Raw genomic sequence first — 17,232 nt, forward strand, 5'->3', positions numbered from 1 at the left:
CTTGACCATTCTGAAAATGCTCGTTTGACATTCAAAACTATTTACAATCCCAAACAATGTGCAATTATTAAAGAATGGCAAGTTTGTATAATGCATGTTTGAACAAAGTAAGGAAAGGTATTAAGTAATGAAATGAACAGACAGATATGAGGCTTATCATGAAAATTCTCAAAATGTTGTTTCGACATTCAAAACTATATACAATTCATAACAATATGCAATTATTAAAGAATGGTAAGTTTTTATAATATACATTTGAACACAAAACAGATATGGACCATGTCGGGACAATTCTCAAAATGTTTAGTGCAGTTTGATTCTACGAATGTCATGTCGGCTGTCAAACTCATCTACAAAACTATCTAAGTCAATGCTCTCAGCTCGTTTACTTTCAACTGATAATAATGCAGTGTTACTTAGTCTCTCACCAGTCATTGAATTTCTAAGAAATGTTTTTACTATTCTCATTTTGGAAAAACATCTTTCACAAGAAGCACTGGTAACAATCCTCATGTCAGAACGTCTGTCCTGCACGACAGAGAGCTGAAATGCGACAGAAGATCACACATGACTCTTTGGAAAAACGACGATCTAATTCACTATTTAAACAGTCTAGTACTTCATACAAGACTGTGACGTGTTGTGGATGACTCGGCTCCACATCTCATCTGATAAAATACGGAGTTGTCGAGGTTTTCTTGAACGTTTTCTGTCACTGTTGGTGAAATGTCAAATTTTTTACAGAGTTCGTCAACCCTATTAGAGTAATTCTCAATTAAGTTGGAGTTTCTTACATCAGCTAAATCTTCATGAAGACAAGAAATAAGTTTAGCTGCTTTTCCAAGGTCTGCCTGTTTGTCCTGCAGCTGCTGAGATACCTTACTTATTTTTCCCAGAATTTCAGAGAAAAACTGCAATAAACAAACAAATTCTGCATCCATCTGAGCAAGTAAACCTCTAGCAGATACAGCTCGAGCTCCAGTATCATCTGCAGAAGTATCCTTCAAAAGTCTTAAAATACATTCCAGACGTAATAAAGCATTATCACAGGAGGTAGCCTGACACCACCAGCGAGTATCACTGAGATGTTGAAGTTCTCGAATTTGTTCTTCAGGAAACATTTCACGCTGTATAGAAAGGAACTTCTCATGAACCACTGCATTACTAGCAAAGATATAGACTTCTTCAAGAAGACTGAAAAATTCAGATGCTTGTGGTACGTTCTTTGCAACACTTGTCAAAACCAAATTGAGCTTATGACCGTAACAATGAACATAATAAGCAAAAAGTGCTTTCTCTTTTATACGTTTCTGAACGCCACTAATTCCTCCACTCATGACTGATGCTCCATCAAATCCCAAGCCAACAAGAGATTTATAATCTAAGCCTAATTTTTCTAGAGTTTGCAGTATTATGTCTGTGATATATGCAGCATCCAATGGAGACATGACAGTGAATGAAATAAAACATTCCTGAATACAGTGCGAGATTTCATCATAAAATCGTAATACTATTATAGTGCTAATTGCGCAGTTTTGCTCACATCCTTGGCTTCATCGGCTTGAACAGAAAAGTAATGGCAGGATTTTGTTTTCAGCTATTTCTTCCCTCACAATTGATGCAAATGTATCAATCATCTCATTTTGTATTGCAGAACTGGTGTACCTCTAATTTTTTTACCACTTTTGACACGTTCAGCTGTAACAGGATCATGTTTGTAATGAATCTAAGAAGTTTACGGATATTTCCTGGATTTTGTTCATCGTCACTCTCTCTGTGGCCTCTTTGTGCTATATTTTGTTAGTCTCAGGAGTATAATCTCGCCAAGAGTGTTTATGTAATGACGATTTTCACGGACTTTCTTCTGATAGCCCTCACTTATACTCTGTTTAATGGCTGTTTTATCAGTTTTTATTGTGTTGATAGTCAATCCATGCAGTATAGAGGATTTGTGGATATGTGAGTTCAGGTGCTTTGCAATGGCCCCATCTTTCCTTGTGGCTTTTTCCATCGTCTAAAGCCACTCTTTATAAAGGCATCGTCTACATTGCCATAAGAAGGTGATGCAAAGTGCCTACAAGCAAAACAGAACATTGCATCACGTTCTTGAGAGACTCAGCCCAATTTTGTGTGACTAGTTAGTAACTATTGTTATATTCAATTATGATTAATTTTATATATAATATTTCATTAAAAAAGTGGGGGGCAAACCAGGGGCATGACCAAAAACTGGGAGGGCAGCTGCCTCCCCCCCTACCCCCCCCCCCCCCACCCATGGCCCCCCCTAGAATCGCCACTGCTAGCGATTGACGATCACATCCTGTGCATGCTTCCTGTAGGCCTGCCTACACAAGCAAAAGCAAGGGAGGGCCTGAGCGGAACAGGGCGGCTAAAGGTGAGGATTTAAAAGGCGGCCAGAGAAGTCCAGAGCCGTATACAGAGACGGCTCTTGTGCAGTCCTATGTTGGATAAGAGTGCTTGATCGGTCGGATTTTTCAGGATATGTGGCTATGGTTAGAGGGAGTTGTTTTTTATTCTGCTGCCTCTAATTTGGCGGTGCTATTTTGAAGGAATTATGCGGGGACAGAGAGGCAAAAGTTTGTGATGATGTTACCGAAAAAGATGGGTGTAAGTTACAGACCTATAGTAGGTAGAAGGTTAAGCTTTCTTGATGGTATTTGGGCTGTCGACAAAAATTCTCTCTCTCTCTCTCTCTCTCTCTCTCTCTCTCTCTCTCTCTTTTATGAACACATGCGCTTAAAACATCCATGACTTTCAACATGCGTAAAGGTTACCAACACTTGTTCATAATTGTTGACAAAATGCACCAAGGACTCGGTTTTATACATATGCATATACGTATATATATATATATAATAATATATATATATATATAGATATTTATATTATATATATAATATTATATATATATATCTATATATATGAATGTAGTATGTAGGGAAGGTAGGTAATGTATATATCAATCTTCGCTCTCTGTACTCATTTCGTTTCAACTATGAAAACACTGCATTTACCTATGTATGTATGTATCTATGTATGTGTGTGTGTGTGGAAATATGTATCTATATATGTAATGATTTGAAACAAGAGAGAGAGAGAGAGAGAGAGAGAGAGAGAGAGAGAGAGAGAGAGTGGCGAGGCTGCTGAATGAGGAGGCACTGGAGCGGCGTCAGGCGCTTTCAAGTTTTTGTTCCCTACTGATTCTGGCCACCAGCATCAAATTTCGAAGGCTGTCTTCAAAACTGTCAAGATATCTGTGATCTTTGTCTTATGAGTTGAAAAAACAGCGGCAATAACAACGCAATAATCGTCTTTTGACTGCAAACGCTACTCTCGAGTCTGCAGACTTGCTTGAAATTTCATGCAACGAAATCAAACTTTGAAAAATAACAGACATTTTTAGAGAACCGACCAAAACACACCAGCACCAATAATTGTTTGGAAATCAAATAAATATCTTCTTTAAAATTTAAGGTTATTTGCAAATTTTCTCATAAAATATTTTTTTAGTTGTTCACCAAACTCGATTTCTAAAATGTGCGAGTGAAAAATTTACCATACCATTAGTAACTTCAGCAAAATTCATATTTTTTCAGTTGAGTGGTACAATTGATACTGGTATTTATATTATTTTCATTCAGATGATGAAACCTTTTCATATGGAGCAAGCCCACCAAAGGGGCCATTGACTCGGAATTCAAGCTTCCAAAGAATATGGTGTTCATTAGGAAGAAGTAAGACGAGGTAAAGGGAAACACAGACAGTAGAGACCCACTTATATATTAAAAAAGGAAAAAAATTATAAATTAAAAAATAAATAAAAACGTGTTTAAATGCAAGAAGAATAATAGTATTAGGGTAGCAGTGTATTGCACCTTCGCTTGGACTTATGAAGGTTTGTGAAAAACAAAAACTACTTTAGAAATCCACTTTTACAAAACTGCATGTGACAAACGCCATTCTACGCTACTCTTAATTCAAATATAAATTTTTTTATTCATCAAAAAAATATTAAGTTTGAGAACTATTTGGCTCCATTTACTAATCAAAATTACTCTCTGAATCACCGTTAAAAAATATCATGGAAGAACACGCACACAAACAAGAAATAAAAAACAGTCAAAATTCACGCCTAATAATGGTTTCCTAAATTTCAATATGACATAAATATGTTTAAGAAGTAAATATGTTTAAGAAGTAAACTGACAAAAGCATGGCTTAAATGATGAAATGAGTAATAAAACTCTGACTTCCAAATTATATTATGGGGCGCTTTTCATTTAAAAACGAAAATATTACTGCTACAAAACCAGGGATACATCCAAAGGTAAGATCGGCTTTCTATGGATGTTTTATGATAAACGTATTCTTACATAACATACTTTAAAAGATCACTGTACAAGTGTGCATGATGTAAAGAAAATAGAGCATAAGCTAAACATGTTTAAAAACATATGATTACCGCACATATACAAAGTAAATAACATGTTATCAATCATCACTTACAAAAATATTAGGAAAAATCAACACGAGGATGCCAACTCACACAGTATATCTGGGAATAACTTGGATTCACGAAAATATCCTCGTATCATTTTATTTATATATAAATAAAATGATACGCGTAGGTATACTGGCTCGGTATATTTATGCACAGGTAGGTATAGATAACAAGAGTATATACAGTATACAATACTGAAATATACCGTTTAACGAAAATGCCAGAAAGCCTCAATCGACTGGCATTGAGGCACCGCGGTTATAGGCGTCGAAGAACGGCCACAGGACTGTCATTTTCATCAAGGACATCATGATAAGCTTGGACCGTTACTGGAGCTATGAAGCACGTCAAGACAAGTGTTCTGGTTTGGAAACGGGCACTCCCTCCCCTTCCCCCCCCCCCCACCACGACACACAAAATGATAAAATAATTCGCTCATAAAATTGCTGACAAGACGAAGGCTGTGTCAGGAGACTGCTGACAGAGAATGTATCAGTACACTCCGAACTGCCGACAGAGAAGAATGAGTGGAGATAAATTTACGCAAGCAGAAGATATACCTGGCTCTTGTAAAGAAAAGTTTTAATTAAGTTCAGTCTATGAGTGTCCTCTCTACTTCGTCTGTAAATGCATATGCGTAATATATACAGGTATCCAGATCTATCATCCAACGCTTCCGAGAACAGTTTAGCAACAACTCCATACAATGAAGAAAAAAATCCAAATCGAAAAACCATAGCACCCTGATAAAGTTCATCTTCGAAAGAGAGAGAGAGAGAGAGGAGAGAGAGAGAGAGAGAGAGAGTATGAGTACTTCGCGAAAAAAAGTCAATCACGTGACCCCTAGCGACGCGACGCTCCACTCCCTCGTTCCTTGTAGCATCGCAAGGAGTGGCTCGTTTGACACGGTGGGTCTTGGGAGAGACCGAATTGTTCCAAGAGTCAAAGGTCAAGGAACTGTCAGCAACTCGGAGGAGAAGGAGGAGGAGGAGGAGGAGGTCGTTTGGCCTGAGGGCCGGCTGGATAAGCGAAAGTGGTTGTCAAGGCCAAAGAGGGTCCCTCCTGCAACCACAAAACAATGGACAGTGCGTCGTCGCCATCAGGCAAGACCGCAATTCAATGTTAAATTAACAAGTGAAATGGAAATGAACCTTTAGCGTATAAACTGTCCTAAAGCAACCACACAATACTTTCCAATACAAATTTGTTCTTATAAAGAAGACATTAACAGACAACTAGCTTGATTTTATTTCTAATTGCATAAAATAACAAGTAAAAAATGCACTGCAGTTTCTTCAGCGTAATTGAGTTTTCTGTACTGCGTATACTAATCAAGGCCACCGAAAACAGATCTATCTTACCTGAAGTAGATCTATCTTTTGGTGGTCTAGATATAATGCTGCATGAGCCGTGGCCCGTGAAACTTTAACCAAGGCCCGATGGTGGCCTGGGATATATAGTTGCCAGAAACATGATTATGGCTAACTTTAACCTTCAACAAAACAAAAACTACCAAGGCTTATAATAAGATAAGATTTTATGTATACTTACTTAGTAGTTACATAGCTACAGTTTCTAAATCGGCAGCTAGAATTTTAAAATTCACGGCAGCGCTACATGTATTGGATAGGCGATATTTTCCGCCCTCTACCGGGGGAGATAGGAACCAACTCAGTAAGGAAAAGACAGTTGTTTATACCCTGTTATCCATGAGAGGGGAGGAGAGCTGGACAATGGCGGAGCTCTCTTGAAAAGGATCACGTAGCCCTTTCTCAAAACTTCGATGATCCACGGTTCCGGCCCCTCTTACTTCCCAATTTCTCCACAAATGGAGGAGCCTTGCCCCTACCAGTGCACAAAGGACTGAACATTTACTTTTTCGTTGAGGACTTAGATGAGGACTTCTCAATTGCTCTAGGGAGGGATCTAGATACTCCCCTGCCATGAAAGGGTTGAGCGTGCATAGCTGGTGAGAGGCGAGAACTGGGAGTTGGATCACGAGGAGGCTTCAGGCGAGAGTAAATCATGGGTGGATTTCTTCTGAAGCTCAGAACAAACTTGAAACACTGTGTCCTCTGGGAAGAGATGTCTCCTATCTAAAGGAGAGTAAAGTAAGGTGGACATTTGCATCCAAGGAATACGTTTAGTGGTGAACAAACACCATACCTCTCTATTTTTGAGAATGCCTAGAGTAAAAAAAAAAGAAAAAAAAGAAAGGGAGGCCAACTCCAACGAACTATCTCTTATATCTTCATCAAGGCAATAAATAACACATGAAATGTCAGAAAAGGTTTCCTTATCCAAAGAGGAGCATTCTTTGACCTTCCAACCGAAGGCTCCCACTACCCAATCCAAGAAGCTTATTACCTCAAAAAACCTAAAAATGTTTTTAGTAAGGTGGTCCAATTCCGACACTGAAAACATCTTTGTTCATATGTGAACAAATTTTCGGTCTTAACAATAGGATCATTTTCTAGCGCCTAGCTGTATCCGTTTAAATTGCAGATGAAAAGCAAGGAATCTTGTGAGATCTGGCAATACGTGTGTATATCGGGTAAAAAGTGGTCAAGACCACATACCCCCACTCCAGCATTAAGTCTTTTTCTTAACCACCTGGGAGAGAGTCGTGGTTGCCCTCTCGGACTTTTACCCAGTTCATGGCCCGTTTTTGCTTGTGATTCTGTGTGTGTGCTTGTATTATGGCTTCTTCTGCTCCTTCTTGGCCTCACCAACATGTGTGCCTGGGTACTCAAGGTTTCCCGCGTTCTTGTTTCCTGACTTCTTCAATGACAGACCCCCACACAACTTGCAGTAGGTGTCGTTCTAATGTTTGTACCATAACGATCCCTGCCCAGAATGCCATGCATGGCCTAGAGAGCAGTGGAAGTTATTTTATAGTAAGAGGGAGCGTCATAGAGTTTCTACTCTTCCTTCATGGGAGGGATTTTCATCTCCTCTTCCCGATGCTTCATCTCCTGCTGCAGTCACACCCCATACTAGTGTAGTGCCTTTGTCTAATTCCTTTCCTTCTATCAAGCATTGGGAGGCCCTAAGGCTAATTTATTGTGTAATGTCCTCCCCTCTTCCTTGGGATTTAATTTACTTCTTGAAAAGGGAGGAGGCTTTTTTTTCATCAGTTTCTTTCATTTCAGAGTCGGAAGCGTCCAAAATGGCGGCGCTCTGGGGGTCGCTTGGGCTACGGGGTCCACCCTCCTTGGAGGGTTTGCTGACGCACTTCTTGGATGCTCATCTCCCCCCTCCTCAGGCTACCCAAGCTCTCCCCCAACCTTTGGGCCTCGTCTTCGTTGATAGCCGAGGTCAGTCATATTGTATTGCTCCACCAGTGACGCTTGCCGCTTCTTTGAGTCAGAGGGAAGCCATGGCGTTGGTACCGCTGGTGACGTCACTTCCATCTAATGACATCACTCCCAGTTTCCTCCGCTGAGCTGCCTCGCTCATCTGTGTTGTCATTGTTTGCTCCCGTGATGTCATCGCTGCCATCCAGTTTGCTACATGTCCCTTCCATGTCGTCAGCCCCTTCTCTTGCTGATCCATCTGAGGCTTTATGTCAGGCAGTTCTTAAGAGATTGGACTCTTGTTTCGAAAGATAAGTTTGCTGTCCATGTCGGCTGGGAGGACTGGAAGCAAGCGTGTTGCGTCTCCCCCTCCTCCTGCAAAGAGATTGTGTAAGGAGTCAGTGCTATCTTCCTCTCCTTCTCCCACATCTCCGCCGTATCGGCATATCAATCATTGGAAGGTTGAGGACTTTGCCTTTTCTTCGTCTATGAGTGAGAAGCGGCACGCCCGTGTTTCTGCAAGTGTTAGTGTTCCTGAGAGTGTTAGTGTTTCATCCCCTGTGCAATCTGCAGTGGCTGCTTCGTCCTCTGCATCGAGTCGCGAGTGTGTTGCAACCTCACACATTCGTGCACATGTTGGGCAATCAGCAGGAGTGTTTGTCTGCCCCTCCCCTTGGTGTTACCCGGGGCTCGACTCTAAGGAATTCTTGTTCTATTTCAAGTGTTTGAGATGCTTCTCCTTTGTATGTACGTGCGTCCGCCCTGCATTTGCACATACATGGCCACGTATGTGAGTCATCTATTGGGAGTGTGCGTAGTGATGTTCCTAGTGTTGTGGTTGGTTCGTCGCAGGAGTTGGCACTTGGATCCAGCCAAGACAGGTTGGTTGGTGTATGAGGCTGTTTGGCTGCTGGCTCTTCTGTTGGTTTACACGAAGAAGGCGCGTTGGGTAAGCCTGCACATTCCTCTCGTTGTTGGTCTCTGTTGCCAGAGCAGGAGGAGGGAAACACGCAAGAGTTTTTGTCTTCCTTTACCGAAGTTGTCGATCTCATTTGTGGGTTCAACAATTTGGAGAGGATGACTCAGGCTCGGTCGTCTTTCACTCCTTCCTGCTTGGAAGCCTCGCTGGGGACTATGCAAGATCCCAAGTCATCATTTCAACTTCCCTTATCAGGTAAATGCCTCTGTTTCAGATCGGGACGAATCTCTTCACTCAAGGGGTTCTTCCAAGTTGCTTCCCCCGCCACTCACAAGGCATAGGGAGTACTATGCTACAAACTCTGCCTACTTGATGTCACGTCATCTTAACCTGGACGTCATTCGTCTGAAGCCAGGGTTGACTTTGGAGCAGGTGAGGTCGGTGGCTCCATCCTTGTCTCCACAGGATGTCTTAGTTTTGGAGTCTACAGCAGCCTCCATGTTACAGACAGTTTCTTGGTTGGACTTTTGGTTGGCAGTCATTGCCAAGATAGTGTCTGACAGGTCCCCAGGGGGGTTGGTGAGTGCTTCTTCTCTTGCAAGTTTGTTGCAGTCTGGGGGCAAGGCGTTCTCATATCTCGCACACCCCAGCATCAATTTATGGGCTAATCTTCTCCTGATCAGAAGAGACGCGGCTTTGTCCAGGATAGAAAGATCAGTTGACCCTGAGTCCTTGTTGGTGTTGAGGAATGGGGACCTTTTGGAATCTCAGTTTCTGTTCCCTCAGACTGAGCCTGGGGACACGATAGACCGATGCTGGGCTGACACGAAGGACAGGTTAGTGCACCAGGCTGTGTCAAAGTCAGAGTCTCGTCCTTGGAGATGTCCAGCTCCTCCTCTTCCCCCTGCCCAGCAGCAGTCATGAAGATCGTCGCCTGGTAGGCCGTCTAGAAGTTCGGTTTCAGCAGGGCCTTACCATTTGTCCCAGTCTAGGTCAGAGGACCGAAGTCTCTTTCGCTCCTGCTCTTTTAAGTCAAGAAGGGGCACCATGGGCAGAAGTAAGGAGGGTCATCGATAGGTTAGGCGCCTCTCTCATAGTAGCCATCTTGCTTGGTGAGACGTTCCCGCACACAGTCTGATTAATCAACAGATATCACAAGTTTAACTTACATCTAGAATTTGAGAAATATCTAGAAGCATTCGTGAACTATCTGTGATAAGATTAGTGTGAAAATAGTAGGATAAAGCATCTACTAAATTAGTTTATCAAGTGAAATACTGTAAATCAGAACAAGATGGCAGTAAGTTCCAACTGTGGAAAAAAATGGCGAAATTTAGCTTGTTTGGCAGATTCGCAATACAATGAGGTAACAGGAAGGGAACTGGCATTTCTCATCTATGAGATCAGCAACAGTCCTAACCAAAAAGATACAAAAGCCCTCATAGATATATTAGAAGGATATAATACTTCAAACTGGAACAAATCAACAGAAAACATCTTGAAAATAATTGAAGAAGTTCCAAATAAAATCCAAGTGGTCAAGAGACTCATAAAGAAAATATACATAAACCAACATATTCCGACAAAGAAAATGAATAAGGTGAACATTGTGAATATCCTAATTGATGCATTAGGAAAAAGAATGCCAAAAGCATGCAAACTGTGTAAGGTGTGGTATAGCATAGTTAATCCACAAAACTTGATCAGAAAATGTTCTGCACGCAACATTCCGACACATCCACAATGTGCTGAGGTAATGCAAGATACGAGAAAAGATACCAGAATATTTTGCTCAACATGTCTATCATGGATAGACAATGTTATTAAATCAAGATTGAATGTACAAATAGCTGAGGATGAAGAAGAAGAGGAAGAGGAAGAAGAAGAAGAGGAAAACAGAAGAGAAGTAAACAAAACTGAAATGACAGAAAAAAAATAAGGAAAACAAAGAACAAGATAAAAGTATGGATGCAGAGATACTCATTGATACTACACATGAGGCATAAAGCAAGCATACTTACGAAGAAATAAATTACGATATGACAAAACAAAAGAAAAATCCTGAAGAGGCTCTACCCAGATCTACACAATGACGGGAAAGAGGAAAAAATAGACAAAAAAGACAAAGTCTGCAACCTTTTCAAAGAGGGAATTGCAGATTTGGAGACAAAGATGTTACTACAAACATCCTAAGGTATGTCACAACTATGAAAAAAGATGTAATTGTGCATACCTAGACCGTCTTTGAAAAGAGGGAATTGCAGATTTGGAGAAAGATGTTACTACAAACATCCTAAGGTATGTCAAAACTATGAAATATATGGTAAATGTGCATACCTAGACGGCTATGAGGATGATTGCAGAGATCTGCATCCAAAAATATGCAAAAACCTAAAATAGGGAAAAGGATGTAAGTTCAACAAAAAATGTAAATATATGCACCCTGCAGCCATGAATCAAAATCAAATAAATAATCAATCAAGTAATAAAATTCAAAATAAGAAAGAAACAAATAAAGAGAGGAATAAAGAATATCAGGTAAAAGAAAAAACCAAGCCATCAACGCGATATGCAGTGATGTCAGCAAAATATTTCCAAGCCTCAACTCCAAGATACAACTCAAGAGATAAGAACTGTATTTATGATGCAAGAGGATATTGCAGATACGGAGAAAATTGCAGATTCAGACACAAAATGAATAATTATGATGAAGGAAGATCAAATATTATGGAAAAGTTGGATTTTTTAATGTCAGAATTTCTGGAAATGAAAAAAAGAACAACATACCAGAACAGGAAAAAGAAATGGGAAAATCCTTATTATTACCCATATTAAATGAAGGAGAAAACACGCAAACCATCAAAGTGATGAATGCGCAGGGTTTAGTTACGAGTAACTCAAAAAGAAAAATAGAGTACTTAGAAGAACTAACCCAAATTGAAAAGAAAATAGATATAATGAATATAAGTGAAACCTGGTATTCCCAAGAGACTGGAATGATGATCAAATAAAAGGGTTCCAAACTTATAGATCAGATAGAAAAAATAGGAATCAAGGGGGAACCGCAATATATGGGAAAGACAAAAAACAAGGAAAAATATATGAGAAATATAGTAACTCAGAATGTGAACTAATAGCGGTAGAATTTGAATCTGAAAAATTAATGAACAAAGTAATATATAGACCCCCTTATACTAAAGAGTTTGACTTAATCATAGAAAAATTGGATGAAATCACAAGGACTGGACTATTCTCCTATCTGGAGACTTCAACTTTCCTTTCGTAGACTGGAAAGAACGAAGAGGAGATTGTGGTTGTACTTATACATATAAAAGAGAGAATAATAGTAGTGCAGAAGATAAGAGGCAATTCGAAAAGCTATTAGATATGCTACTAGAATACAACATTCAACAAATAAATCACCTGCCAACAAGAAAGGAAAATACTTTAGACCTAGTATTTGTGAACGAGATGAATTATGTTAAAGAAATAATAGTTTATAATGCGAGTATTTCAGACCATAATGTCATAGAATTAACAGTCCATTCCAAAGCAAGTGAAAACAGAGATAAGCAAGAAATGAAAAAGTGGGATGGATATGGAAAATACAACTTCTAAAGTAAAAATATAAAATGGTCAGAAATAAATGAAGAACTAAACAAAGATTGGGATAACATTTTCGTGAGTGATGACATAAGGGTAAATACGGAGATATTATATAAACTATTAGAGAAAATAGTAGATAAATATATACCGAAGAAGAAAAGTAAACATCAGTCATGCATACAAAGAGACAGAAGGATCTTGTTCCAGAAAATCAGAAAGTGGAAAAAAGGTCTTGCAACAGAAAAAAATGCATGGAAAGTTATAGAACTAAAAAGTAAGATAGAAAATGCAGAACAAAAGATTATACAATCAAAAGAAAATGAAAAACAGGACTTGGAAGAAAAAACCCTAGTAAATATCAAGCAAAAGCCCAAACTATTATACTCATATGCGAAAAAGATGAATAAAAGAAGAATAGAAATAGGCCCTCTAAGAATTGAAGGGAGATTAACGAATGAAAAAAAGGAAATTTGCAACATATTGGCAGAACGATATAAGAGAGAATTCACCCCTAGAATAGATAATGAAGATAACAATATAGAAGTAAGGGCACAAAATAGTGAATATTTAGCTGACATAGAATTAGTTAATGAAAAGCTGATATTGTGCAGGCTATTAATGAAATTAAAAATGGAGCTGCAGCAGGGCCTGATGGTGTTCCTGCTATTTTGTTAAAGAAAGTAGTCCATTCTATCGCAAAGCCACTTGCAATATTATTTAGACAAAGTGTAGATACAGGCAAGATTTATGATGAGCACAAATTAGCATATATTACTCCTACATTCAAAAGTGGATCAAGACTAGAGGCAAGTAATTATAGGCCTGTGAGTCTAACATCACATATTATGAAAGTGTATGAAAGGGTAATGAGAAAAATATTATGAAACACAATTTAATAATAACTGTTAATATAGATACAACATGGGTTCGTACCCAGAAAAAGTACACAAACCCAACTGTTAGTCCACTGTGAGAACATATACAAAAATATGAAAAGCGGAAATGAAACAGAAGTGGTTTATCTAGACTTTGCAAAAGCTTTTGACAAGGTAGACCATAATATATTAGCGAAGAAAATTAGAAAACACAATATCGTGGATAAAGTAGGAAGATGGTTAAAAGAATTTTTACACAACAGAAAACAGATAGTTATTGCAAACGATGAGGAATCGGATGAAGCTAAGGTAATTTCCGGTGTCCCACAAGGTACGGTGTTAGCTGCATTACTGTTTGTTATTATGATTGCAGACATAGACAGTAATGTTAAGGACTCGGTAGTGAGTAGTTTCGCTGATGACACAAGAATAAGTAGAGAAATTACTTGTGATGAAGATAGGAACGTGCTACAAAGAGACCTTAACAAAGTATATGATTGGGCAGAATTAAATAGGATGGTATTTAACTCTGATAAATTTGAATCAATAAACTATGGAGACAGAGAAGGAAAGCTATATGCATATAGGGGACCTAATAATGAGACAATCACATATAAGGAAGCAGTTAAAGACCTTGGTGTGATGATGAATAGGAACATGTTATGCAACGATCAAATAGCGATTCTATTGGCAAAATGTAAAGCAAAAATGGGAATGTTGTTACGGCACTTCAAAACAAGAAAAGCTGAACACATGATTATGCTTTATAAAACATATGTTCGTAGTCCACTTGAATATTGCAATATGATATGGTACCCATACTATCAAAAGGATATTGCACAAATAGAGAGTGTACAAAGGTCCTTTACAGCTAGAATAGAAGAAGTTAAGGACCTTGACTACTGGGAAAGACTACAATCCTTAAAATTATATAGCTAAAAATATCAGAAAGAGCACAGAGGTAGATTAATAGTGCCCAAAACTATACCAGGGAAAAATAAGGAAAGCACACAGGGGACATTAATCCACTACGCTGAGGGACCTGGGGCAACCCGAACAAGATGTAAGGTCTGTAAGGTAAGGTCTGTGCCATGGGTGGTGGGGTGCCTGGAGGGCCAGTGGGCCAAGTGGCAGAGTTATGGGGCGGAGAAGTGGGTAGTAGATGTCCTTCAGGTTGGGTATCTACTGCCATTTGACTTCTCTCCCCCGCTCTCGGACAAGCCTCTGCTCAGGAAGGTGTATCCCCCTGATTTTCCGAAGTTCTTGGCTCTCTGGGAGGAAGTGCAGAAGATGCTGGACAAGAATGTGATAGGGGACCTTACCTTAGACCTTACAGACCTTACATCTTGTTCGGGTTGCCCCAGGTCCCTCAGTGTGAGGCACCTCTAATGTCTACCAGAGAGTTGCTAGTACATCTTCCGGTATATTTTGCATCTTCCAATCTTGGATGGTCTGGGATGCAGTTTAGATATTTGTCGAGCTTATTCTTAAACACATCTACGCTCACTCCTGATATATTCCTCAGATGAGCTGGCAACGCATTGAATTAATAGGACGATGAGCATTATCGATGCTGGTGAGTAGTGGATTAATGTCCTGTGTGCTTTTCCTTATTTTTCCTGGTATAGTTTTGGGCACTATTAATCTACCTCTGCTTGCTCTTTCTGATATTTTTAGTTCCATGATATTTTCTGCTATTCCTTCTATCTGTTTCCATGCCTGAATTATCATGTAGCGTTCTCTTCTCCTTTCTAGAACTATATAATTTTAAGAATTTGTAGTCTTTCCCAGTAGTCTAGGTCCTTAACTTCTTCTATTCTAGCTGTAAAGGACCTTTGTACACTCTCTATTTGTGCAATATCCTTTTGATAGTGTGGGTACCATATCATATTGCAATATTCAAGTGGACTACGAACATATGTTTTATAAAGCATAATATGTGTTCAGACTTTTCTTGTTTTGAAAGTGCCGTAACAACATTTCCCATTTTTGCTTTACATTTTGCCAACAGTTGCTATTTGATCATTGCATAACATGTTCCTATTCATCATCACACCAAGGTCTTTAACTGCTTCCTTATTTGTGATGGTCTCATTATTAGTCCCTTATATGCATATAGCTTTCTTTCTCTGTCTCCATAACTTTTAATTGATTCAAATTTATCAGAGTTAAATACCATCCTATTTACCTCTGCCCAATCATATACTTTGTTAAGGTCTCTTTGTAGAGCGGTTTCCCTATCTTCATTCACCAAGTAATAATTTCTCTACTTATTCTTGTGTCATCTGCGAAACTACTCACTACCGAATCCTTAACATTATTGTCTATGTCTTCAATCATAATAACAAACAGTATTGCAGCTAACACCGTACCTTGCGGCACACCAGATATTACCTTGGCTTCATCCCCCGATTTCTCGTCGTTTGCTATAACATCTGTTTCTGTTGTGTAAGAATTCTTTTATTTTAACCATCTTCCTACTTTATCCACGATATTGTGTTTTCTAATTTTCTTCGCTAATATATTATAGTCTACTTTATCAAAAGCTTTTGCAAAGTCTAAATAAACCACATCTGTTTCATTTCCGCTTTTCATATTTTTGAATATGTTCTCACGGTGGACTAACAGTTGGGTTTGTGTACTTTTCTGGGTACGAAACCATGTTGTCCTATATTAAACAAATTATTTTTTATTAAATGTTTCATAATATTTTTCTTCATTACCCTTTCATACACTTTCATAATATGTGATGTTAGACTCACAGGCCTATAATTACTTGCCTCTAGTCTTGATCCACTTTTGAAAGTAGGGGTAATATATGCTAATTTGTGCTCATCATAAATCTTGCCTGTATCTACACTTTGTCTTAATAATATTGCAAGTGGCTTTGCGATAGAATGAACTACTTTCTTTAACAAAATAGCAGGAATTCCATTCAGGCCCTGCAGCAGCTCCATTTTAATTTCATTAATAGCCTGCACAATATCAGCTTCATTAATATCTATGTCAGCTAAATATTCACTATTTCATCCCTTACTTCTATATCATTATCTTCATTATCTATTCTAGGGGTGAATTCTCTCTTATATCGTTCTGCCAGTATGTTGCAAATTTCCTTTTTTCATTCGTTAATCTCCCTTCAATTCTCAGAGGGCCTATTTCTATTCTTCTTTTTAATTCATCTTCTTCGCATATGAGTATAATAGTTTTGGGGTTTTGCTTGATATTTAATAGGGTTTTTTCTTCCAAGTCCCGTTTTTCATTTTCTTTTGATTGTATAATCTTTTGTTCTGCATTTTCTATCTTACTTTTTAGTTCTATAACTTTCCATGCATTTTTTTCTTTTGCAAGACCTTTTTTCCACTTTCTGATTTTCTGGAACAAGATCCTTCTGTCTTGATGTTTACTTTTCTTCTTCGGTATATATTTTTCCACTATTTTCTCCAATATTTTATATAATATCTCCGTATTTACCCTTATGTCATCACTTACGAAAATGTTATCCCAATCTTTGTTTAATTCTTCATTAATTTCTGACCATTTTATATTTTTACTGTAGAAGTTGTATTTTCCATATCCTTCCCACTTTTTCATTTCTTGCTTATCTCTATTTTCACTTGCTTTGGAATGAACTGTTAATTCTATGACATTATGGTCTGAAATACTCGCATTATAAACTATTATTTCTTTAACATAATTCATCTCGTTCACAAATACTAGGTCTAAAGTATTTCCTTTCTTGTTGGCAGGTGATTTATTTGTTGAATGTTGTATTCTAGTAGCATATCTAATAGCTTTTCAAATTGCCTCTAATCTTCTGCACTACTATTACTCTCTTTTTATATGTATAAGTACAACCACAATCTCCTATTCGTTCTTTCCATTCTACGAAAGGAAAGTTGAAGTCACCAGATAGGAGAATAGTCCAGTCCTTGTGATTTCTACATATATCATCCAATTTTTCAATTATTAAGTCAAACTCTTTAGTATTAGGAGGTCTATATATTACTATGT

General features: G+C 38.4%; 1 protein-coding gene across 1 annotated transcript; it reads right to left on the reverse strand.

Annotated features, from left to right (window-relative positions):
• Positions 1 to 620: 620 nt before the first annotated feature.
• Positions 621 to 1,448, reverse strand: LOC135219038 (uncharacterized). Its single transcript, XM_064255471.1, has one exon. It carries the CDS (start codon positions 1,446 to 1,448, stop codon positions 621 to 623), a length of 828 nt encoding a protein of 275 aa, XP_064111541.1.
• Positions 1,449 to 17,232: the final 15,784 nt, after the last annotated feature.

This window comes from Macrobrachium nipponense, chromosome 1 (assembly GCF_015104395.2).
Source record: "Macrobrachium nipponense isolate FS-2020 chromosome 1, ASM1510439v2, whole genome shotgun sequence".
Classification (NCBI taxonomy): domain Eukaryota; kingdom Metazoa; phylum Arthropoda; class Malacostraca; order Decapoda; family Palaemonidae; genus Macrobrachium; species Macrobrachium nipponense.